At 44.4% G+C, this 25,610-nt stretch overlaps 1 protein-coding gene across 4 annotated transcripts in view; it reads left to right on the top strand.

Annotated features, from left to right (window-relative positions):
• LOC142814667 (lachesin-like) overlaps nt 1-25,610 on the top strand; it is a 251,967-nt gene that overhangs the window by 178,707 nt on the left and 47,650 nt on the right. For all 4 annotated transcript variants that reach the window (XM_075893833.1, XM_075893831.1, XM_075893840.1 and 1 more), the window contains 2 exons: nt 18,615-18,822; nt 21,381-21,536. In XM_075893833.1, the coding sequence (XP_075749948.1) occupies nt 18,615-18,822; nt 21,381-21,536 (364 nt within the window). The remainder of the gene's footprint in view (nt 1-18,614; nt 18,823-21,380; nt 21,537-25,610) is intronic.

The following is a 25,610-nucleotide window of genomic DNA, read 5'->3' as shown; positions in this document are numbered from 1 at the left end:
AATTTGTTATGGGCTGCCCTGACTGTCAACGCCGCAAATCACCGCCTTTCCACTCGTCCGGTGCGCTTCAACCGCTTCCGTGCCCTGCCAAACCTTTCGATCGGATCGGCATTGATCTCTATGGCCCTCTACCGACAACATCAGATGAAAATCGGTGGATCATAGTCGCGGTGGACCATTTAACACGCTACGCTGAGACCGCCGCCCTTCCAAGTGCCACTGCGCGAGACGTAGCATCCTTCATCCTTCATCGCTTCATGCTACGACATGGTGCACCTCGAGAACTACTAAGCGACCGAGGTCGAGCCTTCCTATCAGAAGTCGTCACGTCTCTGCTTTCTGAATGCCATGTTGTTCATCGCAAGACAACGGCATACCACCCACAGACAAACGGGCTCACGGAAAGATTTAACCGCACCCTTGGCGATATGCTCGCCATGTATGTGACATCCGATCATACTAACTGGGATCGCATTCTTCCATTCATCACGTTCGCATATAACACCGCGGCACAGTCTACCACTGGATTTTCACCGCCCCGGCGTGGTGGTCTAGTGGCTAAGGCACTCGGCTGCTAACCCGCAGGGCGCGGGTTCGAATCCCGGCTGCGGCGGCTGCATTTCCGATGGAGGCGGAAATGTTGTAGGCCCGTGTGCTCAGATTTGGGTGCACGTTAAAGAACCCCAGGTGGTCTAAATTTCCGGAGCCCTCCACTACGGCGTCTCTCATAATCATAGAGTGGTTTTGGGACGTTAAACCCCACATATCAATCAATCTACCACTGGATTTTCACCTTTCTTTCTTCTTTATGGACGCGAACCATCCCACACCATCGACACTCTCCTTCCATACCGTCCTGACGCATCCGAATGCCCATTTGTGTCCGAAGCTGCCCGAAATGCGGAAGAGTGCCGTGAACTCGCACGCACCTTTACGTCACAAGAACAACAGCGCCAGAAAGAAAACAACGCCGACTCTTCACAAAGCCCCAGCTATTCCCCGGGATCACTTGTATGGCTGGTTGTTCCTTACCAAACCCCCGGCATTTCCTCAAAACTCGTTCCAAAGTACGAGGGCCCATACCGCGTTTTGGAACAAACCTCGTCGGTGAATTTTCTCATCGAGCCACTTTCCCCATCTGACGACATGCGCCGGCGTGGACGTGACATCGTCCACGTCACCCGCCTTAAGCCATATCATAGCCCTCTGCCTCCAGACTCTTAGGTCGCCAGGATGGCTCTTTTTCGGCGGGGGCAAATTGTGAAGAAGAAAACGCATCGTTTGCAAGCAACATCGCCACCGCTTGGGTACTGGGTGCTGGGCTTCTCTCGCTCGGCTCGTGCTGATCATCGCCGGCATCTGCTTGACCGTTGCTCTTGCCCGATCGGTTTTCATCGTAGGACCACCGTCGCAACAGTCACCAATAAACCCTTTTTCATGATACATTTTCTTCTATATCTCCACGCCTTCCTCGTTAGTTTTCAGACAGATCACTGTCCTCTACGTAAGGGCCCCTGTAATACGCAGGCCACTTTTTCACCCATGGGATATTTCCTGGTTTATTTATTGTGTTTCCTGATTGGGCGAATCATTTCTATGTTATCCACTCAATCTCACCCACGTCTTTGCACAGCCTATTCATGTACTATATGCCCCAAGGTATCGTCTCTCGCTCCCCCTCACTCCACCACCACCACCGTGAACATTTCTATTTCTCCCACATCCCCCTGCAGGTTCCTTTCCTCTATACTTCTTCCTTGCTTGAAAAGCTAGCTACAGCTTCTTTTATATATAGGTTGCTGGTTCGCTGTATTTGTTCGCAGTTCCCTTTTTAGTTTTGAATTTACCTTCTTCGCCATTGCTCTCAAGCAACGTGCATTACTTCATTTGCTTTCCGCGTTATTTGGGATTACAGTGAACAAAATGCTAGAGAAGGAACGGAGAAATAAGAGCAAGATAGAGCGAGAGCGACAGTACTGTGCAGTATTTGCATAGATGAGGCTCTGATACGCGGGTATAAGTTATCTTGCATTTGAATACTGGCTTTTTCGAAATGGGGAAATAGTTCATTATAGGTTAGATTAGTTAAATCTGATAATCTTCCATGACTGATATAAATAGGCGCCGTGTCGACATTGCATGTTTTTGTATGTACCTTGTGCCGACGTTTCTATTCTTCATTTTATAACTTTAGTCCTTTCTTTTAGGTTGCTTTTCCCCTACCTACACGTAAACGCTGACAGATGCAGCACCGATAACATCGTATACAGCATCACAAACTCTGTGTCTTGTCTCTTTTATTTCTTGCAGTCGTGAATGGCAAACTCAACGGTGTCCCCAAAACTGAGCCGAAAAACGGCATTGGCTTTCAGTGACATTTTTTTTCCTTATTTAATAACCTACGGAATTCCGTTTCACCACAAGGGCCAAGAAAATATTGCGACAACAACAAATTCTTATGTTGCTAACTCTTTTTATATCTCATCTTGGGTAACTCTACAAAACCCTCTGTAAGAGATTACGACAATTCTAGGCCAGAGCACGTAGATGGGCATACGAGCCGTCTACTGATGCCTGCCAAGATCGTACACGTGCCAGCGATTGCATCATGCCCTTATAATCAAAGTTCAAAATTTCTGCCCGAGTCATAAAGAACACACACCCCTCCACCAGCGTTCCTTCATGCTCCTTCAAGACACGCCAGGCGTTTCCTCTCTGTCCGATGGAGGCGGAAATGTTGTAGGCCCGTGTGCTCAGATTTGGGTGCACGTTAAAGAGCCCCAGGTGGTCGAAATTTCCGGAGCCCTCCACTACGGCGTCTCTCATAATCATATAGTGGTTTTGGGACGTTAAACCCCACATATCAATCAATCGTTTCCTCTCTGTCGAGGCAGTATCGGTCGACAAACCTGGCACGCTGGGGGAGTTATCGCATACACCTTCCATGCGACAAAGGTGGGCCGACTCGTTTGGGCTCTGCTTCAGCAGCATTCGTCGCGCACGCTCACGTGCACTAATCTGCGGGTAGAACATGCGATGGGTGAAGGGATGTTATTGATTACTAATTTATACAGAACACGACAGCAACGGCAAAACTCTGTCGTGAGTATCCTTGTAATCGATATTTTAAGAATAATAGGAATACGTGATAAAAAATGACAGCATGTCCACGGGGTGAACGATGAAGAGTGGGGCGAAGCATCTGTCCGCCCATTCGTTCTTGCTTCCGTTCATCAATGCGTCCGTCTGTGTGACCGTCCGAGCATCCACCCGCCCGCCCGTCCGTGCGTGCGTCTTTTCGTGCGTCCGTTCGTGCGTCCGCACGTCCATCCTCGCTTCCGTCCCTGCGTTCGTCCAGGCATCCGCCCCTGCGTCCATCCATGCGTCCATCCGTCCGTGCAGCCATCAGGGCGTCCGTCCATGCATCTGTCTGTGTGTCCGTTCGCCCATCTATTCAGCACTCCAAGTACCACCATCTCGCATCTTTTCATCATATATTCCGCATATAGAAGGACCGCCATTCAGCGGACATTCCAAGGACTGAACGAGAGGTGGCACACGCCAACTTTCTTACGGCTTGCGCATCGTGTCTGCTTCCCACCTTTAACCACCTCGAGTTCATAGAATATACTAGTTAACTGTATTCATGGCACTGCGGCCCAACGCTCGCTAAACCTTTCGAAAACCAAGGAGGTTACGCCCAGCGAGTATAACGTAGCAACCCTTTCTTGTCAGATAGTGCTCAATGTACATCTCAATGGCTGCTAATAAAGAATGAGAGACAGGGGAATTCGGCTTTTAGTTAACGCGCTTGTTGCGAATTTGCTTATTGTTCAACAACGCACAGAAGAAATCTCCCACCGGCACCACCTTGCAGGTCAAAACGTAAGACCGGATACGCACTACGACGAGGGATGAACGGGTGCCGCTTTAAGGAGCTCTGCCTCTAAAATGAGAGAAAATGATAACATGGCACCCTCACGAATAAATGCGCCGCTCATGTGCTAGTGCTCGTGCCAACTGGTGCACCTTTGAAATCCGTGCAGCTTAAGCGTTTTCGCCGCAGTAAGGCAGCATAATGCTGCATAAGTACGTCATCTTTTCACCTTCCTTGCAAACGTTTGCGTCAGAATTTATAACTTCTTGTTTTCTTTCCAGTGATTTTCACACTTAACCTACTACACATAAAGGCGTAGATGCCTGCGAATTACTTAAAAGGCTGCATCATTTCTTTTAGCTAATGCAAAAAAGAAACAAAAGATTTCGCCTGAATGGGTGACAGCAAATTTGCCGTTCCGTTTATATTTTCAACCAAAGGTTAGAATGCATCAGCCAAAAGCATTCAAATAAACGGGAGTCATATTGGAAACCACATGAACACTAAGCCTACCATTTCGCTTTCGCCAGTAAACTGCGGTCATTTTATCGCTACTTGTGCGTTCATCTATACGCTGAGTAACAAAAAACTGCTGCGATCAGGACTTCAATTAAACCGAGTACACTATTGAAATTTATAGCACATGTACCCTTAACCACGTTTTTTTTTTCGTTTAAAACAAGCCTGTGCAAACTTTGTGGGTATTCGTCCCTAAAAAAATATCTGAATGGAGGCTAGAAATTTCATCCTCACTGCTCAAGGGGCAAAGACATAAAGCTTTCTGAAAAAGAGAGACATGAAGAAGACCGAGAGGTTAACCAGCTTTTAGCATCTGGTTAGCTGCCCTCTAACGGGTACACGTTATCACGAAAATTGTGGGACTATTAAGCTTCGTTTCAGACAGTTGAACGCGATAGCGATGTTCTGTTCCTTGTGTGTACATTAAACACTTTTTGTACGAAATGTTTTCGAACTTGCTATATGCACCCACTGCGTGACCTTATGGGCGCAAGAGCGTGGGGGCTTTTTGTAGGGGGGACTGGCTTTAAACTATGAACTCATTATTATAATCTTATGTTATGACACCTTATGGCAATGTGCGCTTGCACTACAAATTATTTCGGGAATATTTCATGTTGTATTGTGAAGCATGTATACAGAGCGCGTATGTTTGCGACACGCAAAAGTTATTCACTGCATTTTCAAGCAGAGGAAACTGTTTTCACTTCATTTACCAGCAAAGGCGTGGCTCTGTGGTAGAACGCCCCGCCCACTTGCCATTCAAATGAGTCAGATTCGATCGCCACTCAAGCTCAGAACTTCATTTTATTTGCATCTTTTTTGAATTTTAGGTTACACAAAGAATATGATTTTTCGCTTACAATCAACTACGCCGATGCCATAGGTTCGGCGAAATGAGCTCTTTAGCGCTCTCGCGTCAACACCGCGGAGCCGTAGAATTTCTTTGTGAGTTTTAAAACGTACCAAATCAGTTTGCTTAAGTTGAATGCATAAATGCTCTCAGTATTACCTCGTTCACTAATACATTGCGTACTTGTGTACAGAGATACGGTCAGTCTGGTATCCCAATTGCTCGCACCAGATTCTACAGTGTTGCACTTTTTCTTTCTTCCCCGAAGATTTCTCTTCCTCGTCGAAGCCTCAGCACAGGCATGCCGGCGCCTTAACTCGACAAGCAGTGAGAGCGAATAGAAACGAGCAGCGGTTGCCACGCGAAAGGATCAGGCGGGGAAGCATCCGGAGGCGGCTGTGATGGCGAGTGAGCTGGTCTCAGGGAATCAGGAGAGGGTGGACGATGGCGAGGCCATAGCGAGGCACCGCCGCATTTCGCTGTTTGTACGCGGGCACTCTGGCGTGCTTTGTCGAACGAGCCCGCTAGACGCGTCATTTGCGCTACAGACGCCGCTTCGGGGAAATAGAGAATAAAAAACGACGTGAAAGCGTAGGAGGCGAAGGAGCACTGTGTGTAGTCGAACCAATACAGCGTGGCGGCTGAATCGACAAGGAGTGCCTGAGAATTTCTTTCTAGTTTGCACTTGCAAGTATGAACCTACATTGGTGTCGACTATTATTGTTTTTTTCTTCCTATACTTTAATACTGTAACGAAGGCTCACGCATCTACTTTTCTGGGCGCTTATCCAGGAGTTCAATTTTTTTTTAAATGCAGGCTGGATATCTTTGCTCATTCACTTCGCAGTGGGGTGTTTAGTGAGATTCCGTGACTGTGTTATTGGGAAATAAAAAAAAGGGGGAAATGTTATTGCAGTAACCTTATACCACGACGCAGAAACTTCCCATCTGCTTGCCGCCTTCAGGAATTCAGGCCAAGCAAAAATATGCGGTTCGTTTTGCTGGAGTAGTAACAAGAAAAGAAAAATGGAATTGCATGAGATGACGTAAGGCACGGACAAATGTGGACGGCAAGAAGCGTGGCTTGACGATAAGAGCAAAAATAGAAAGAAGAATTGCGAAGAATCTTGTCTGACGAACAAAGTGAAAGAGAGAGGAAGGAGATGGAACGGGCCTCGAAGTGCGCGAGATAATTCTTGCGAACGGTGCCGCGACTGCCCACGTGGCGCATGGCTTTAGCAAATTTGTTTGCCGACAGTCGTGAATTCTTGTTTGCACCGGTTTACGCGATGGCGAATCCGGCTTCTCCGTGCCGTACACCACACGCGTCAGATGGAAAAAAGAAGAATGAATAAAACCGTGTCGAGATAGAGGAGAAATAGAGAGAAGTACGGCTATGTGTGGGGTGGCTATTTGTATGAAAATGAAGAAGAGAGCCTCCTTGGGGAGGAGTGGAAAGGCTGAGAACGAGAAAGTTTTCGCGTGTGAAACACTTTGGTCGCGGGTTTCCGCTAAACCTCAGCTGCTCACCAAGCAAACACGGGACGCGAAAGAGTGAAAAAGAGCGGAAGGGGAGCATGAAGTAGACCTTTCTCTGGAAGAAGAAGAAGAAAAAGAAAGGTGAACAGCAATGAAATCATCAAAAAAAAAACGCTCGAAGTAGAGACTGTGCACCGCCGAACAGATAGGGGAGAAAAAGAAAGAAAGCGAGCTGGGAAAGCGGAGTTTGTCCTGGGATGAGACGAGGAGCACGGATAGGGAAGGTAAAAGAGAACCCCAAGATGCGCTCTGCAAATAGAAACGAACAGTGCGTGTGTGTTAGCGCACGCGTCTGTGCGGTTGGGCGCCTGCTCGGACGAAAGTAAAACCGCGCTGGTGCGAGTCCTGTAAACCGCCGGAGCAAACACACAGTGGGTGGAAGACGTTGCACAGGCACGACGCCGGCGGCAGCGCTCTGGAGAGAGATCGCGAATGCCGTAAACATGTTAAAGTAAACACACAAAGCAGCGCACCTCCTTTCCGCGAATGCCACGGTTTGAGTTCCGAGAGGGACAGGAAGGGACCCGCTGTTCCCGAAGCCAAAAAGGAGTGCGGCGGACGAGCGCACAGATGTAACTCGAGGGTCGACCACGCGGAAGAGTGGAGAGTGCAGTCATTTGACGAGTTTCGCAGTTTAGACGACACGACGCGATTCGATGAATGCGGCAGAGCTTAGTGCGACTGCAGACTGAAAGGCGCCGGCACCATGTAGTACGTGCCAAGGAGGCCACGCAATCCGAAACCCGCACTGTTTCACGCGTGATATAGCAAAAGCTGGAGCAGGAACCTGTTACTATAACAAAGCTGATCTCCTGCGAGGCTTACTAAAACCCGAACTCCGCTGATTAATGAACGTGAATGAGGCATTGCGTGAGATGAGGAGAGAAGTAGCAGCCTATATGCTTCAGACCGCGAGCCTGAATTCAGTATCTTCAACTGCAATTGAACTGCTACAGCACAGCTTTTTCTTTATTGGCTGCATTCTCTGCTCCCACTCGGATGACAGTGCCCCAAGGTTTAATCATATATACTCCATGAAGCATATTAGTTAACTCTGGATTAAAAAGTTTGGCTTCTAGTATATTTCTCAAAACTGCTACAATTCTACGCATTCGCGCAGAATAATAGTGAATGAAGTGCAATGTTGTTATCTTGGGTTAAGTTGCTCACTACTGGTGGATATATGAATGATAGTATTATTCTTAACGTGTAATAAATTTCAATGTGCTTTCATAAATAATTGCTTGCTATGAATGTCACAATTGACTAAGGATCGATCTCACTCATTCAGGCCCATGCCACTGAACTTGGAAGTATTGTTCTAAGCAACGTACTTTGCTTAGACAAATCAAATGCAACTAAAATATTTATTGTAGACCAAAGTTAAACATGAGCCATTCGGAATAGCAACATTTTTTATTTCTATGCTAAAGAAACAGTAATTTAAGCATGCCTTTTTGTGTAAGTGTACAGGAACAATGTTCGTCTGGGCGAACATCGGGATGTAAAAAAAGTCATTTTACAATGGCTTACAGTTGTGTTTACAAAAGCGACAGCTCATAAATAAAGGTTATGGGGAGGCTTTCGTAAAAAAAGTGAAGACATGTCTTTGTTTTTGGAGTTTTGCGTAAAAAAACATACTGTTCGCTGTATTATTGGGTCTCATAATTCCTTCTGACGTATGCCATCTCAACGAAGGCTTCTTCTGGCAAGTTTACTTAGCAACATATAGTATACATATTGAGGTAACAATAATATTGGAAGTACATGCGTGGAGTTGAGAGCATACGTAAACAAAGGACAACCTTAAACAATTCCTTCTTTTGCAGTTTTTTTTTGTGTTCTCAACTTGAGAAATCTCTTTCTGTCTGAAAAGTAGATCTCTCCCTCTGTGTGGCGCACGAAAGCCCCGCAGCCAAATCCACTTGCGTTTGAAAGTGGAACAACATGCCGCATCTCGCAAGTGCTCAGAAATGTGTGTTTTGAAATGCGAAGAAGAAAAATAAAGGCAAGAAAAACAAAACACGGCAAAGTTCAACCCGAAGTTTACTTCTTGTTACCGCGAGCCCGAGATACACATGAATTCTGAGCCTAAAACCCTCATGAACCAGGAGAACAGAAATAAGCGACGACTGCGCCCTAAGCGGCGTATCTAGGAAGATCCGGTGTGGTTCAGTAGACACAACTGAATACAAAACAAGCACGCAGTGACACAATTTTACACTTTGTTCCAGCTGCAGCGCGCTGCGTCGTGTGTCGCCGACTGCGTTTTCACCTGGTTATTTCGGTGCAGAAGACCGAGAAGCCTTCAGTAACCCGTAGCGTGGCGCTCTCGTTCATGACTTAATTGAGTTTTTATCGAACGTGTTAGGGGTAGCATACTTAATGATTACCGCAATGCACGTTTTTTCTATTGTTACACGTTCACTTTTAATGAAAAAATCGATAAATGTCTTGAAAACTGCAGAAGTGAAATAAATGTCATAGGTTTAAAATGTCAAAGCGATAGTCGTACATGTTTCACATGACTTCCCTTCCTTCATCGTGCTTTTAAATTAGTTGAGATTTTGGCACACTTACTCCCTTCGGTCTGCTTTGGTATGTGCGCGCATGTATAGAGACGAATACTACCTCATTAGATCGGTGGCTGTACTATCGTAAATGGCACTTGCAGCCTCCATCTTATCATACTACTCTGTCTGATGTGTTACGCTAAATGGCAGTTTTGATATACGTAATTAACTAGCCCAGTTCCAAAGCACAAGACTTAATGATATGGGAAGAGATCTCGTTCTAAAAGAAAAAAGAGTTGTCTTAATTTAACTGAATTTCGCCCAAAGACTGTAAACATCTCATCTTTATTTGAACCTACATCCGCCAAAAGAATATTACATATACCTTCGTTCACACTGTGTGAGAGTTGCCATCAGATCTGCAGAATCCGTTTAGCGCTTTCACAAAGCCTCCTGCCCTGGGCGTACCGTCCGTTGGCCGGTAGAGTCTGCGGTTTAGCGTTGGAACAAGTAGAACTTGTAGCTCGTACACCACAAACTGATTTCTATGATTTAACTCGTGATTATTATAAGCGGTTCACGCGTTATCAAAGCTACCGCCGGATTGGTCAGTCTCTAACGGGTCTAGTCTGCTGTGCTATCTGGCATTTACATCTTTACGAAATAGCCTCTTATTTCTTATATAATCCGGTTCCTAATTTCTATGCATGTTATCCGGCGAAGCGGGTAACTTAAGTTATAAACCATATTAGGGGTTATGACGACGAGAAGACGTTTATAGACGACCAAAAAAGTGGTTGAGTATGCAGGCATAGTGACAGCGAAAGGAACCGGAGCCCGGGCTACGGTGCACCGAATCAGTAATACGTTCCTCAAAAATGCTCTTATCCAAAGCCGTTTGCACCTTGTCCTTTCTTGTTTCTTTCCTTTCATCTTTCGCACATGATATCCTGGCAAACAAACTGCCACGGCTACAACGCTGCTCATCTGTCAGGGTTATGCTCCCACCGGTGCGACGGGACAATTTCGTCGTCCCGAATCTCCATGAGTTTCCTTTTACACCTCGAATGAGTGTTCTTATTTTTGTTTTGTTTTTGCGCAAGAATACTCGGTATTCATAATGACGGCAAACATACTCGCTTCTTTACGTGGCCTCGCGCGGGTTCATATGTGGTTTTACGCTTCTAAAGGATCCACAAGTTAGCGTGGCCAGGCTCGCGGTATTATCGCTGGTCCCAGTAATAGAGAATAAGGTAGGCGAAGAGACAACCACCGCTAGTGGAGTCTTGCTTTTGACCTGCGTGTTGGCTTTGCTTGTATAAATGTATGTTAAGGTAAAGAATAAGCCATGCTCCAAAGACGTAGGTCACAATCTACGCTTGTAGCGTTTCTTTGCATTCCATAGGAAAACTAAGGAATAAAGGATATTTATTCCTTAGTTCACATTGCGCCTGCATGCAGAACCGCACTTGAATCGAATAACTGTTGTACGTTCCTGGTTGAAACAGCCAAAGCCCACATAAATGTAAGTAGAAAATGGGAGGTAACCAGGTAGAAAATATTCGCAGACATTTCGAGGTGTGCTTATATCAGGAATGGCCGAATATAGCTTGTCACAGTAAGGGGTTGGAAAGTGAAAATAGTATGAGTGAGAGCTTTGCGGCTCAAGGACGTGTATAGTAAAAAAAAAAGTAAGGAAGCAGAGTTATGGTCATGCAAAAATACATCATCAAAACAAACGGAATGGCTATAGGAAAGAATGCTCTGCTCGAAAATATTACGTGCCTCCCCCGCAACTAACATTAAAAAAAGGTTTCACCGATTTTTTTAGTTATAGCCTAATGCTCTTTTTGTGGATCCTAAAGGCCCCAGACAATTAACGTAGTCGGCACTAAAACCGGAAGAACGTGTCTTTGCTGATATTTCTTAATATTTCATGATACACTGAAGGCATAAGCACAAGCAGCAGCTTACACTAAGAAATCTGTTGCTGGCTTTGTCAATCATCTCCTTTGTGTTCTACTCTATATCTGTAAGTAGAAGTACCATTGTTGTAAAGTATTGTCCACGTTTTCTGAAAACCATCGCTGCAAAAGTGGACGTCTGCGTTTAATGAGCTCAGTTATTATAGAACCAGTATTTTTAGAAAACGGCGTGTAGTTTGAGTGCTCCACGGAAATAAATTAAAAACAATGCTAGACGTTGAAAAACGAAAATAATCTCGAGTCACACTTTCTGTCAAGGAGCTCGTTTGCGTGTAGCGCGACCTCCTGTTCGCTTAAATTGCGATAACACGGTTACGTGTTAGTTAAATTCATACGCTGATAGCACTACGATACGGACTACCTGTCGGTGAGTGCTATAGTAATGTGTAAATTAATCATCGTCATGCGTAGAATAATATTCGGTGTGTGGAGATCAGACCGATGAAAACTACCAATATGCCGGAACCAAAGCAGAACTATGAGGCAACGCATGTTTTATTCAGTCATTCGGGGATTGAAGCAATATCGACTAGTACAATAACCAGAGGACATACACCATTACGTTATAAGAAATGACAAGGTAGCAGCAGAGTAAATAGAAAAGTAAAGAAAAAGTCTGTAATAATTATGATTAGGTCGAATGGTCTAGCCTGTATATAAAGTCTATCGCAATAGAAAAAAAATGCAGAAAAGGGTAATTGTAGCTGCAGATAGATCTGACGTGGTACATAGCGCAGACATTTGCCTCTCACCAGGGCGTCACGAGTTAATGAAAGCAAGTATGAAACCTATCTCGCTACACAGGCAAGCTTATATGTATAGGTAATATAATAGAATGGCGTGTCTGAAAGCGCAGATGGTGAGCGAAAAATCTAAAGATTCCAGCTTGTGACAAAAGCACACGCGTGTAGAAGACAGCTGCGTCTATAAGAAATGGCTTGTAGGCTGTGTCGGGCATATGAACGTTACTAAGTATCATCATCAAAGGATGAAGTGACAGATAGCAAATATTTGAAACGTCACTATTACGTCACAAATTTCAGTGCGATGTCATGTGACGTAACGCCGCACAAAGTTGTAGAGCCGTCTTTTTGCGGTGAACAAGTTAGCAGAGTGCGTGACCTCAACGATAGTAAATAAAGACGGCTCTTTGTCATTGATGCGTGAAGCCGTGGCTGGTGTTCCCTGCTCTGTTTTGCAATTAGCACAGGTTGCGGTTACGTACACCGACGGGGGTGCTCAAATGTTCCACCAAAATAAGCTGTTGTTGTCCCGTAACAGTTTTCGTTGCAAAGAATACTTGCGTTCGCATGATCCTCTATTCTTAATCATTTTTTCTTTGCAACCGATTTGATCAGTTTTGGCGCAAACAAAAATCGTTCTTCAATATCTGCCCGCATCTGTTCTTGGTACTCTGTGGTAATCATCGTTTCGTAGAGTTGGCGCTAGCCGAAACTTTACGAAAGGCTTAAAAAAAACGACACCAGTAAAGCAAATACAAAAAAAGAAAACACTCTCAGTTATTACAGGAAGTCAGCAGTGCGTCAGTTGCGGAAATTTATTCGCGTTAAATTTCCATAACAATTTCTTTCGTGCCACGTGCTGTTGACATCGGACCTCGGACGTGAGTGTACCACCGCCCACATGAGCGCAGTTCGAGGGCCAAAAAAAGTAATAAACCTAGTGTACAGGCGTTGTTCGCAGATGCAGTGCGAAATGTGCGACACGCGCCACACGGACGTGTTGAGCAATGGCTTTCCTTGGCCTAGAAACGGTGCCGCGTGGACGACATGCAGGGTAAAAGACCAACAATAAAAAAAGAAAAAAAGCCTGTGAAAATTTCGCGGACCCTCAGTTTAAATATTACAAAATAAAAAAGTGACGTAGCACTAGATGTATGCTACTTGTCTTGTGGGCATGCACGACGTTGTTATTCAGTGACATGAACAGCTGACAGTCGCTCCTGACCATCACGTACCGTTCAGAGTACAATAGAGTACGCAGAGACTTTTTTTTTTGCGTTTCGAGCGTGTGTACATGTAAGGAACGAAAGTAGTTCTTGGAAGACAGTCAAAAGTTATCTCGATGGCGCAATTGATTCACGTTCCCTGACGCTGCCAGATGCGTTTTTTCCCTTTTTTATTATGCTAGTGCATTTCGGTCGAAATTTAAAAGCAATGCTTTTAGATGAAACGCGGATGACCTCGAGGAATAACGTCAGTCTACGTTGTATATCAGAAATAGTGGCTGTATGTTGTTTATTCACTACTATGGCAGCCTTTCACTTCGAGCACACATCGGTCAAACCGGTCGTGACTGCTTGGCGGCAATGGTGTTTTTTCTGCTTGGAAGAACGATAGAGGGCCCATTCACATCAGCAGTATAGACTTAGTTAAACGAAGGCTGAAGGCATCAATGCTACTGTAGGAGATGTTGCAGTCAATGAATTTATGAAGCAGTTGGTCTGAGCGTGTCCTGGATTTAGCAATGACACTTATATACGATTTTTTCTTATAGCATCTTTTAAAAGAAAGAAATATCTGTGATAATAGTGAGAGCAGAGAAGATTCAAGAGCAGGCCGAATTGATATGGACTAACAGACAAGAAAGCCCAGTAAAGGGTATGAGAACTGCAAATAACATCATCTGTACTTGTCTTTGCTTTCTTGTGGGTTAGTTCTGCTGTGTCTAGCAAAACAAAACAAGCCTTTAGTATTCCTCTTATTTTGTAAGTTCAGCATACAGCCCCTCAACAAAATTAAAAAAAATAGATGCAAAACAGCGCAAACTTTTCAACAGAAAAAGAACAAAACAAAGACAATTGATTTTTTTTATTTCTCGTTTTTTATCCCGTGAAAAACCTGGGTTTTTCTATTTCATAATTTTATTTCTAAGCACCACGGTGGTGTCTCGAGAATCGTATTTGTAGTGAATTACCCCGATGATAAAACTGATTTGTCAATAAATATTATATATAAACAGTACTTAGAGGTGCCGTACGCACGCAAAATAATTAGACGTGGTATGAATAGCCGTCTTTTATGTGTTACAAGAGTGCTAGTCACGGGAAGCGCCGTAAATTGGAATAACTTTGGCGGTGAGAACACACAGAGTTGTTATACGTCGATGGCTTTCTTTAGTGTGCGTTTCTCACTGTCGTAGTAACGGGCATGTCACACGGTGCTCGAGGTTTTAGTTGTGTAAATGCCTTGGATGGACTTCTGCGTAACTCAGATGGTTGGAAAATACTGGCAAAGAGCATAAAAAGTTGGACAGTCCGCAGCTTGCGCCACCGAAGCAAATATGAAAACGCTTGAGTAACGAATAAATTTAAAATTGGGCAGATCCCACGCAAAGTGGGAATCGATAATATGCGAAGCACAAATGATGTAGGTGGATATGTCACCTTAAAATGAACACAACGTTTTGAGGTGGACGTAAATTATGCCGTACATCACTTCCATTTCATGAATATCATGTTTGAGCCTGACATTTGCGTTCGTCGTCCATACACGCCATGTGATACCCAATTTGGTATACTTGAAGCTATCGAAAGGGCCGCGAGCATGCTTTGAGCGTAGAAAGTAGTCATGTTTTAAGTGACATGCATGTCATGATTATCATGCTTGGACATGTCAGTTACCTTCGTCGTCCGTTCGCGTCACGTAATACCAAATTCGGTATATGTGAAGCTAATGGAATGGCCGCGAATGGATCATGAACGTGGCATGTAGTCATAGCGTACATGACATGCATGTCATGATTTCTGCGTTAGGGTCTGTCACTTATGTTCACCATGCAGTCATGTCATACCATACCTGTTTTTTAATGTCATATGAATGAAAGCACCCCAAGAGCAGAAAGACCATGAAGTGTAAATCAAGACATTCATGACGTATATCTTATATGATTTTTATGTTATAATTAGTCATCTTTTCGTCATACAGTCATGTTATGTCATACACTTTTTAGAATTGCTACCAAGATAAAAACGGCCAGGAGAGCTGAATGCTACAGACATACAGATATACAGACAGACAGACAGACGGACGGACGGACGGACGGACGGACGGACGGACGGACGGACGGACGGACGGACGGACGGACAGACGGACGGACAGACAGGCAGACGGACGGACGGAGACGGACGGAGACGGACGGACGGAGACGGACGGAGACGGACGGACGGAGACGGACGGACGGAGACGGACGGAGACGGACGGAGACGGACGGATATGGTCGAAGTCACCGAAGTTCGCTAAGAAATGCTTCGCATTTAGAACGAGTGGCTGTCCCAGTCACCCGCTAGCTAGCTGCAGCTCATATCCAGAAGATATGCAGAGCACGCAGCTCAAGTATCAAAACTAATGTCGGAGTGATACACGTGTGGTAATTTTTGACATATGTGGGCCATCACTTTTGGACATTTATGACTTTACACTTGAATATAGCTACAATGCGCGTTAAATTATTGATAGAAATATTGTTCTCGTGCCACGCACGATGTTACGCCAGATGAGGTTGTTCAATGTACGAATGATAAACTAATAAATGGCCAAATACGTCTCTAAATCTGTCCGGGAGGATATTTCATTCATTTTCTAACCACGGGTACTAGGGAGACGTAAGGGCCATGCTCTCTTGTTAAGACGTGCGTTTGACTTTCGACTCTGGTTGATATCGCTGATGTGTCACAATATCAGTTTGTCTCAATAAAATAATAGTAGTTGTCGTTGAGGCTTTATGTTACGAAACCACGATATGGTTATGGGGGACGCCCTAGTGGAGGGATATAAAGGATTTGATCATTTGATGTAACTTAACACACACATAAACCTAAGTACACAGACGTGTAATATGCCGCCACCATCTAAATGCGGCGGCCATGGCTGAGACTCGAACTTCTGACCTTAGGGTCAGCTATCGAGACTGTGACCACTATATTACCGTGCGGGGTTTATCTTTAGAAAAGACGCAGAGGTTGTATTGAAGCAGACGCAAGGACAAGCGGAGATTTTGGTGGTGGGAACTGGATTCCCGCAGAAATAGACGTGAGCAGCGTATCGCAAAAAGGTCGTGCCTGTGATGTTCACAGACCCTGTTACGAGAGTTTTCATCATTGTTTTCTTAATCGAAACGCCCGAGAACAACGTGAAGAACCTTTAGGATGGAGTTGGAAGTACCACGCTTGTGCAGTCAGCACCACCTTTAGAAAAATATCGCGGTAAACCTAATGGGAAATCATTGAACAGAGAATGTCGCCGGAGCCACTGGATTGACAAGCGGACATGTAATAATCGAGGCAGCAACGAAGATAATTCCACTCTTCGAAACATGGGCGCTGGCGTAATTTATTCTTTAAGCGTTTTTCATCACTTCAAGCACTCACTTTTTTTATGAACGTATATGACTACAGTTTACCCTAAACATGATGTGATACGCAGGTTGTCAGAAGTAAGCTTGGCAATCTATATGTAGGAAAAAAATGGCCCATATCTACATGTTACACTGCAAATGTCATCGAAAGACGATTGTCTTGCGTGTGGAAAGAGTGAACAAAACGTTTATTTGATGTTCTGCGCAAGAAAATTCGTGAATGGTATTCTGGAGGCGCTGCGTTGGAGTGCCTCGAGCATGCAGCGGAGGCGAACGGGTGCGTCAAGTCTCGTCACACGTAAGACATGAGCGCTATCTTGTAGTTATTCTGAAAAATGAAGCGCGGGGCGTGTGCGTTCGTCTCTGAAATGATACGGTGTAGAACGCAAGGCGAAGGGTAGGTGCCACCACCGTGTCGTCTTAGCAAAGCGTTGGAAACACTTGCCTTTTTTGTGCAAGCGTTGCATGGTCAGCGCAGCGTGATAAACGCTATGGTCCTTAGAATTACCTATGTATGCCTTTTCTAGAAAAAAAATCACATACATAATATTGACGTGTTGTTATAGTGCCTCATATATGCGCGATAATTGCTTTTTAATTGACAATCACACAAATATGAATGCTGAATCTCGAGCAATATTGGTGGGCGCTACGGATGGGTTCGGCCATTTGGAGTATCGTTTGGCCACTTTGGTGCCGTTTAGAGTACCGTTAAAGGCAGACAAACAGACAAATTTACAAACGTCAGATAGACTGACAGACGATATTATTTGCGTTGAAGGTCCCCAAGAAAGACTATCGTCTTTAAAAATTCCATATCTTTGTACTAGATCACGCAAAGCTTGACAAAGGGTAGCACAGGCCAGTTGCCCCTGATGCTTCCCCGTCGACCAACACGTCTAGCTTCGAAAGGCACGCCTCGGGATAATGCGCTTTCGTAGGGAACCACATGGCTGTCTCGGCATGATCGAGCGCAGCCAGGCTACGCACTGTAGAGCTGAAGGAAGGAAGGAAAATAGGAGGAAAAGAATGGCAGGGAGGTTAGCCAGCCTATAGACAGCCGGTTCGCTACCCTGCGCATAGGAGGGGGATGACGGAGACGAAAAAAAGAGCAGAGAGAAAAGAGTCTGTAGAGCTGGAGGTTGCGCGCGATGTCTGTGCCGGTGGGCGTGGCTTAGCCACCACGCATGCGCAGCTTGTCCAAACGGCGCAGTATCTTGTCGCGATGCTTGCTTCTGCTTTCTTTTAAGTCTGAGTGAAACTTGGTAAATAGTTTACTCGACGTCTGTGTGGCTGGTTCTGCTATACGTTTATCAGCGTGTATATCCCAATCATCGCCCAGCACTTGGAGTAGCATGTCAGGCGAAAAGTCAACATCTCCAGCTATTGATTGAAATGTTTTTCCCGTTTTCTATCTTATTTTATCTCTTTTTGAACCCATGGGTTTGAACTACACCGAAACGCTATGCATATCGTCTCCATCGGTAGCTTTGCGTGACACTCTTCATCGCAGAGCGCGTGCTGTGCTCGGTGGTTGCTAGGCAACGGCGCTAGGAGCTTTCTGCAACACCACTACCTTCCTCACGGTATGACTAACAGCTTCGCTGTCAAAAATGTGGCGCAACTGCCCATTCTGCTGAGTACGGGAGATGGTCGCTATCTTGGCATTTTATACTGTTCGATTTTGCGCTTAAATGAAGTAATTGATCTTCAACTGCTAAAACCAGATACGAAACCATCGTATTACCAAAACAAAGTGTGTCATCGCTACAAGCGAGATTCAGAGCATGTTGCTCCCTCCCAAGTCAGCATTTATCTGACAGATGTGAATTTGTGCTCATTGTAATTTTTATGTGCAACCATAAGGCGCTCTCATTAATCGAGTCCATGACTGCGTTAATGATACACGATGTAGGCGCAGAGCTGGTACTACATCTATTTGGATGATGTAGGTCGCCTGGATGTTCGTGGAGAAGTTTACCTTGCTGACTCTCGCCAAGAGCGTGATCACGCACAACTCCCGCTTCAAGGTGACGCACAACGGTCATCGCACCTGGCACCTTCACATCCACGACGTGCAAGAACGTGATCGCGGAGCCTACATGTGCCAGATCAACACGTCACCCATGAAGTCTCAGATCGGATACCTCAACGTGGTCGGTAAGTTCGCTTTTCGAAGAAGTTCAGTGCTCGTGTGACTCCCGACATCTTATATCAATTTGATACTTCATTTTAATGATGAGAAACGTGCAAGAAAAATGCAAATAATGCTGGGTAGCCAGATGTGCGCTCGCCTGCTGTTGCACACAAGCTCAAAACGCTTGTTTTGAGCTTCATGACGCTCAACACAAGCTTAAGGAACCGAAAAAAAAGGGCCCCGTATCTGCATGTAATCTGCAAATGTCGTCGAAAGACGATAGTCTTGCGTGTGGAGAAAGTGAACAACTTATTTGATGTTCTGCGCAAGAAAATCGGTGAGTGTTATTCTGGAGGCGCTGCGTTAGAGTGCCTTGAGCGTGCAGCGGAGGCGAACGAGCACATCAAGTCACGTCACACGTGAGACATGAGCGCCATCTGGCAGTGTTCTTAGAAAACAAAGCGTGTGGCTCTGAGACGGGTGTGCGCGCCCGTCCCAGAGCTGATAAGGTGTAGAACACTAGGCGACGGGTAGGTGCCACCACCATCACGTCTTACCAAATCGGTGAAACACTCATCTTTTCGTGCAAGCGTTGCATGGTCAGTGCAGTGTGATAAGCACTACGGTCCTTAAAATTACTTATGTATGCCTTTTCTAGTAAAAGATGCACATGCAGAATATATACGTGTTGTTATGGTGTCCCAGACTTGCGCAGTAATTGCTTATCAATTGACAATTGCATATGTATGAACGCTAAACCTTGAGCAACATTGGTGGGCACTGCAGATGTGGTCGGCCGTTTCAAGTACCCGGTGCCGTTAGGAGAGGACAGACAGACAGACAGACAGACAGACAGACAGACAGACAGACAGAGAGACCAACATTTTTGCGTCAAAGGTCCCCAAGAAAGACTATCGTCTTTAAAAAACAGAACTAGAGGAGTGCCGCACTATCTGATAGCGCGTATTGACAGCACAGTTAGGGTACTGAATACTGGATGGTGCCCGACCTTCAGGCTCTGCATTGCTGGCCTCATATCGCAGTTGCAAAGGCTGATCTCTCTTTGTCATTCCTATATTATTGTCATAGGTGTATGTATGTATGTATGTATGTATGTATGTATGTATGTATGTATGTATGGATGTATGGATGTATGGATGGATGGATGTATGGATGGATGTATGGATGTATGGATGTATGTATGGATGGATGTATGTATGTATGTATGTATGTATGTATGTATGTATGTATGTATGTATGTATGTATGTATGTATGTATGTATGTATGTATGTATGTATGTATGTATGTATGTATGTATGTATGTATGTATGTATGTATGTATGTATGTATGTATGTATGTATGTATGTATGTATGTATGTATGTATGTATGTATGTATGTATGTATGTATGTATGTATGTATGTATGTATGTATGTATGTATGTATGTATGTATGTATGTATGTATGTATGTATGTATGTATGTATGTATGTATGTATGTATGTATGTATGTATGTATGTATGTATGTATGTATGTATGTATGTATGTATGTATGTATGTATGTATGTATGTATGGATGGATGTATGTATGTATGTATGTATGTATGTATGTATGTATGTATGTATGTATGTATGTATGTATGTATGTATGTATGTATGTATGTATGTATGTATGTATGTATGTATGTATGTATGTATGTATGTATGTATGTATGTATGTATGTATGTATGTATGTATGTATGTATGTATGTATGTATGTATGTATGTATGTATGTATGTATGTATGTATGTATGTATGTATGTATGTATGTATGTATGTATGTATGTATGTATGTATGTATGTATGTATGTATGTATGTATGTATGTATGTATGGATGGATGGATGGATGGATGGATGGATGGATGGATGGATGGATGGATGGATGGATGGATGGATGGATGGATGGATGGATGGATGGATGGATGGATGGATGGATGGATGGATGGATGGATGGATGGATGGATGGATGGATGGATGGATGGATGGATGGATGGATGGATGGATGGATGGATGGATGGATGGATGGATGGATGGATGGATGGATGGATGGATGGATGGATGGATGGATGGATGGATGGATGGATGGATGGATGGATGGATGGATGGATGGATGGATGGATGGATGGATGGATGGATGGATGGATGGATGGATGGATGGATGGATGGATGGATGGATGGATGGATGGATGGATGGATGGATGGATGGATGGATGGATGGATGGATGGATGGATGGATGGATGGATGGATGGATGGATGGATGGATGGATGGATGGATGGATGGATGGATGGATGGATGGATGGATGGATGGATGGATGGATGGATGGATGGATGGATGGATGGATGGATGGATGGATGGATGGATGGATGGATGGATGGATGGATGGATGGATGGATGGATGGATGGATGGATGGATGGATGGATGGATGGATGGATGGATGGATGGATGGATGGATGGATGGATGTAGACTCTTCTGTGTTCATTTTCCTACGCCAGAATGTCCCTTTGTCCTCATTTCTTATTTTCTTTTTCCGCAGTGCCACCCAAGATTGACGAGGAGAACACCAGCTCAGACACCGAAGTCCGAGAGGGGGGTGAAGCCGCGCTCAAGTGCGTTGCCAAGGGAACGCCAGAACCGGAAATCACGTGGAGAAGAGAAGACGACCAGGAAATCGCGTTCGGCCGCGAGAAAGGTCAGTAGCCCTCGCCATGATTTGAAAGGGCCGGCCACGCTGCTACTTGCACGACGGGTGGCCAACCATTTCGGGCCACTTCGATGTCGCTTGAGAATGCTGTGTTAGATTCTTGTAGAAACTAAATGGTGAAGTTACTGACCGTCCTTATACTTGATCATGATTCAACGGTAATCGGATATCGCAGAGGAATGTAGGGTGTGCAGGCACGAACCCAAGAGAAAGGCAACAAGAGAACACAAACACCGAGTACAGGCAGGGAGTTCGCGCTATGGAAGAAAAGATAGAAAGCATACCTGCGCATGCCCATACATCGGTACGTTTCGCCATCAATGACACAACACTGTCACCTGTAAATCGGGCACCTGTGCTGATACTCGTGATTGATAACTATTGCAAATGAGTTCTGCGGTAACCCGCAAGGTGGCGAAGGCTTTTCTTCCTGAGAAAATGGCACAGATTTACTTGTGGCTCCCGGCTACAAAGGGGTGGTTGTCTTATTTCCGTTTCTTGAGAGATAACTATGAAAGAGTTTCAGTTCTTCTCAATGCAAGATAGTTGTAGGCTGGCTGCCAGTAATGTTGTTATTCCACGCCTCGACCTACGCGTTTCCTCATTCATTAGTCATCATAAAGCTGCGCACGCAGAAAACATTATTTTCAAAAAGAGCTGTAAACGAGAACAGAAGAAGAATAGACAGCCCGTACGTCCGTTCTTATCGCACACGTTAGATACAGTAAAGTTGCACAATGGGCTATTCTGTGTCGTTACAGCTACCAATAGGCTATAAAAAAGACATACGATGCCAAGCAGTGGAAAAAGAAAAGCAGGTTGCAAATAAAAAAAACGGACAAACATTCGTTGCACCAATATATTTACAGAATGCCTTACTGGCACAGTTTATGAGGTTTCTTTTAGCACCAGTCGCTTCTTCGAAGAACAAGTAGATATTCGCATTAATCGGAGAATATACATAACTCAGTGATCCTTCTGTATGCGGGCGATCATGGACCGTTTATTGCTCTCTCATCGTAGAGTACATCGTACTCTGAGTCGTCGAACATTTCTCCTAAACACAGATCTTCAATTTATTAGCTACAGCTGTTTTGATTGGACGGCTTTCCGCTCTCCCATAGTAGAGTACCAAGTATACCCTAACTCGTAAAAAACTGTTTTCCAAACACATGAATGGTAGTTTCACGAGGCTTACTCTCTAATAATTCTCACACTGTCGCGAATGCAAATGCACGCCTAAATTCGGTGAGTACGCGGTTTTATACAGACCAGAATAAAAAAAAGCTTTTTATGTTTTATATGCTTGGCAAGTCAAGGTTAGTGATCGTGCACGCCTGATTACTGTGCGTTAAGAATAAATAAAATGCTATCTGGAACGATATGAGCTACCAAGAAACTTGCATTACCCAAAATGGTTTGAAAGCCCTAGACTTTTTTAGCATGGATACCAAGTCTGGCATTCTGTGCGTATGCCGTGCTAAGATAGTGCAAATGAACGGGTGCTGGGGCAAGGAGCATTATATCATGTGGCAAATGTTTGGTGAATTTAGGATCTTCTCAGTTCTAGACCAGTGTATATAACAATTTAGAATGAACGAAAAAGTCATTACTACCAGTGATGTGGTCGGGTGGCTTCAGCCATCACTCCGGGGTGGTTGGCAGAAACACACCGCGTTTTAAGTGCGGAACACTTTAGCAGCCCGGCCTGTGCTTGTGTTCTTTCTATTTTTTTCACCTATTGTTTTTTTGCTCTTTCTTCTACTTTCTATTTCTCGTTTTCTCTCTTTTTTGCTATTTCTAAACGTGGTTTTTTCCTGCTTCACGCCAAGCAACCACAGCATGAGAAAAAAAAAACAGGAAGCCAGAAAGAAATTGAAAAGAAGAGGAAGAAAGTGAAATTAATTTAGACTAAAAATAGAAATAGTAAACAATAGATTAAAAGGGTGTAAGTAATAAATAGAATTAAAAGGACAAATAACTCGGAAAACATGAAAGGATGAGAAAACCGAAGAAAAACAAGGAAGGCTGTCCAGCTCCGCACTTAGTTCAAGCTTTGGAGCCTTGGTGCCAAGTTTTCTTAACTTTTTTGTTCGTGCTTCAGATGCTGTGTGCTCGATTTCCTGTGAGAGCGAACGCGTGGTATAACCTGTCTGATGTCTCATCGTAGAGTTCAGGGAGCTATGAAAGGGCCAGTTTACACCTACTTGAAAACTACAGTGTACTATAATTCCAATTCTAGTACACTGTATGAAAACTGAACTTGCTGCGCAAGTTGAAGGAAAAAAACGAGAACGGAGACAGGAAGGAGCGCTCTTTCCTGTCTCCCTTCTCGTTTTCCTTCAGCTTGCGCAGCAAGTATGGCTTACACCTACTGTTTTGTTATACTGTTGTAGCAGCAGATAGAGAGCAGTATTTTTTCGCACCACACTTCCGCTCATGCATCCGTATCAATCGATATACACACGCACACACAAGGAACTCAATGAGGGTCCACGCACTGCTTTTTCCAATGATATTTTCATAGTTATCTGCCGTAATTTTTATTTTTATTACCTCGCTTTGTTTCATGGCATAGCGCAATAGTTTTCTTTAGAAACGAAACAGGAATCAATGGACCAGATGCATAGGCTTAATGAACACTTTGTGTCAGACCAAGGACGAATCGCGTTAATAAAACATAAAATTCTGCAGATCCCACGTACTTTGGGAATCAAAGTTATGCTAAGCGCGTCGAGAGAAGGTGACTGTGTTGTAATTTTCTTATTGAGCAACACGGTATCAAATGACGCTAACACGTGTAAAAATGTTGTACGCATAGAATTGTTAAAGAGTCGCGTTCTTACCTTTGCGTAACGATTATAACAGACACATGGGTATTAGCAACGCCAGAAGCGGTAAGCTGATATGTAAGCTTGTGTGACCCTGGACACATGCAGCTAAATGAGCATCAGTGAATGGTGCTTCGCTACAATTGTCGTTAACGCGACGTGACGGCTGTATGATAGTAGTACGTATGTACTGTATATAATACTAGGTAGCCAGCATTGCAACTACTATTGACGTTTCACGAACATTACGGTCTACTTAAAAATCAGTTCCGAGACCTGGCATGGCTCTGTGGTACAATTCTTGATGGTCACGCAGAATGCTTTGGTTCGATTCCTGCTGGGACGATCATATCTATTCTATGCGTTCTTTCAGTCAACGCTGTCGATGCCGGCTTTTAGGAGTGAAGCTCCTTAGGGTTGATAGAATTGGCGTCCATCACGCCCCACAAAACCCGAACCGAAACTGAACACCTGCACAAAACAACTAAAAAAACGTGTAAACAACCGACTGTATGTGTAATCAACTACATGAAAGCACAATACATTATCACCCAATTCGTCCGTCTGTCTGTCCGTGCATCCATCCACTTGTCCGTGCGTCCGTCCTTAACAGTAGTAGGCGACTTCAACGTGGACATCATGGACGTTAAGACCTATAGCGCTATAGCGTCGCCCACCTGTCGTCATTCACTTCGTGGAAATGCACTGATTTTTGTTAAAGCTCGCGAATGAAAATCACCAATGTCTGTTCGCGTGTTTGCTTGGTTGATATAAAGTGCCAATCACCTTCCATGCATTGCGCTTAACTATAGATGATCTTAATTAGGTTCTTCGTTTCTTGGGAAAGCTTGCCAGTGTCCTGTCTAACTACCCTGCCTCCAACTTCCACTGCACAGTCTGTAAAGATACTCGTCAGATTATCATTCATTGTATCTACGCTAAGGTTGGTTTCCTCACTAAGAGCCGAGTACCTGTTCTGCAGTGACACTCTGAATTCCTGTACTTTCCCTCTCAGTGCTAGCCCAATTAGAGGAACCTAATTAAGAAGCGTCAAATCATGAAAGTGTTAAGTACAACAGACAAAATAGAACTGGCAGAGCTTTCGAAGTTGATTAATAGACGTAAAGTATGCGATGTAAGAAGGTATAACATGGAGAGAATTGAACACGCTCTGAAAAACGGAGGAAGCGTCAAAGCAGTGAAGAGGAAACTTGGGATAGGCAAAAGTCGT

This window comes from Rhipicephalus microplus, chromosome 1 (genome assembly GCF_043290135.1).
Source record: "Rhipicephalus microplus isolate Deutch F79 chromosome 1, USDA_Rmic, whole genome shotgun sequence".
In the NCBI taxonomy this organism is placed as follows: domain Eukaryota; kingdom Metazoa; phylum Arthropoda; class Arachnida; order Ixodida; family Ixodidae; genus Rhipicephalus; species Rhipicephalus microplus.
Note: the sequence above shows the minus strand (reverse complement) of the source record. Positions and strands in the feature narration are given on the sequence as shown.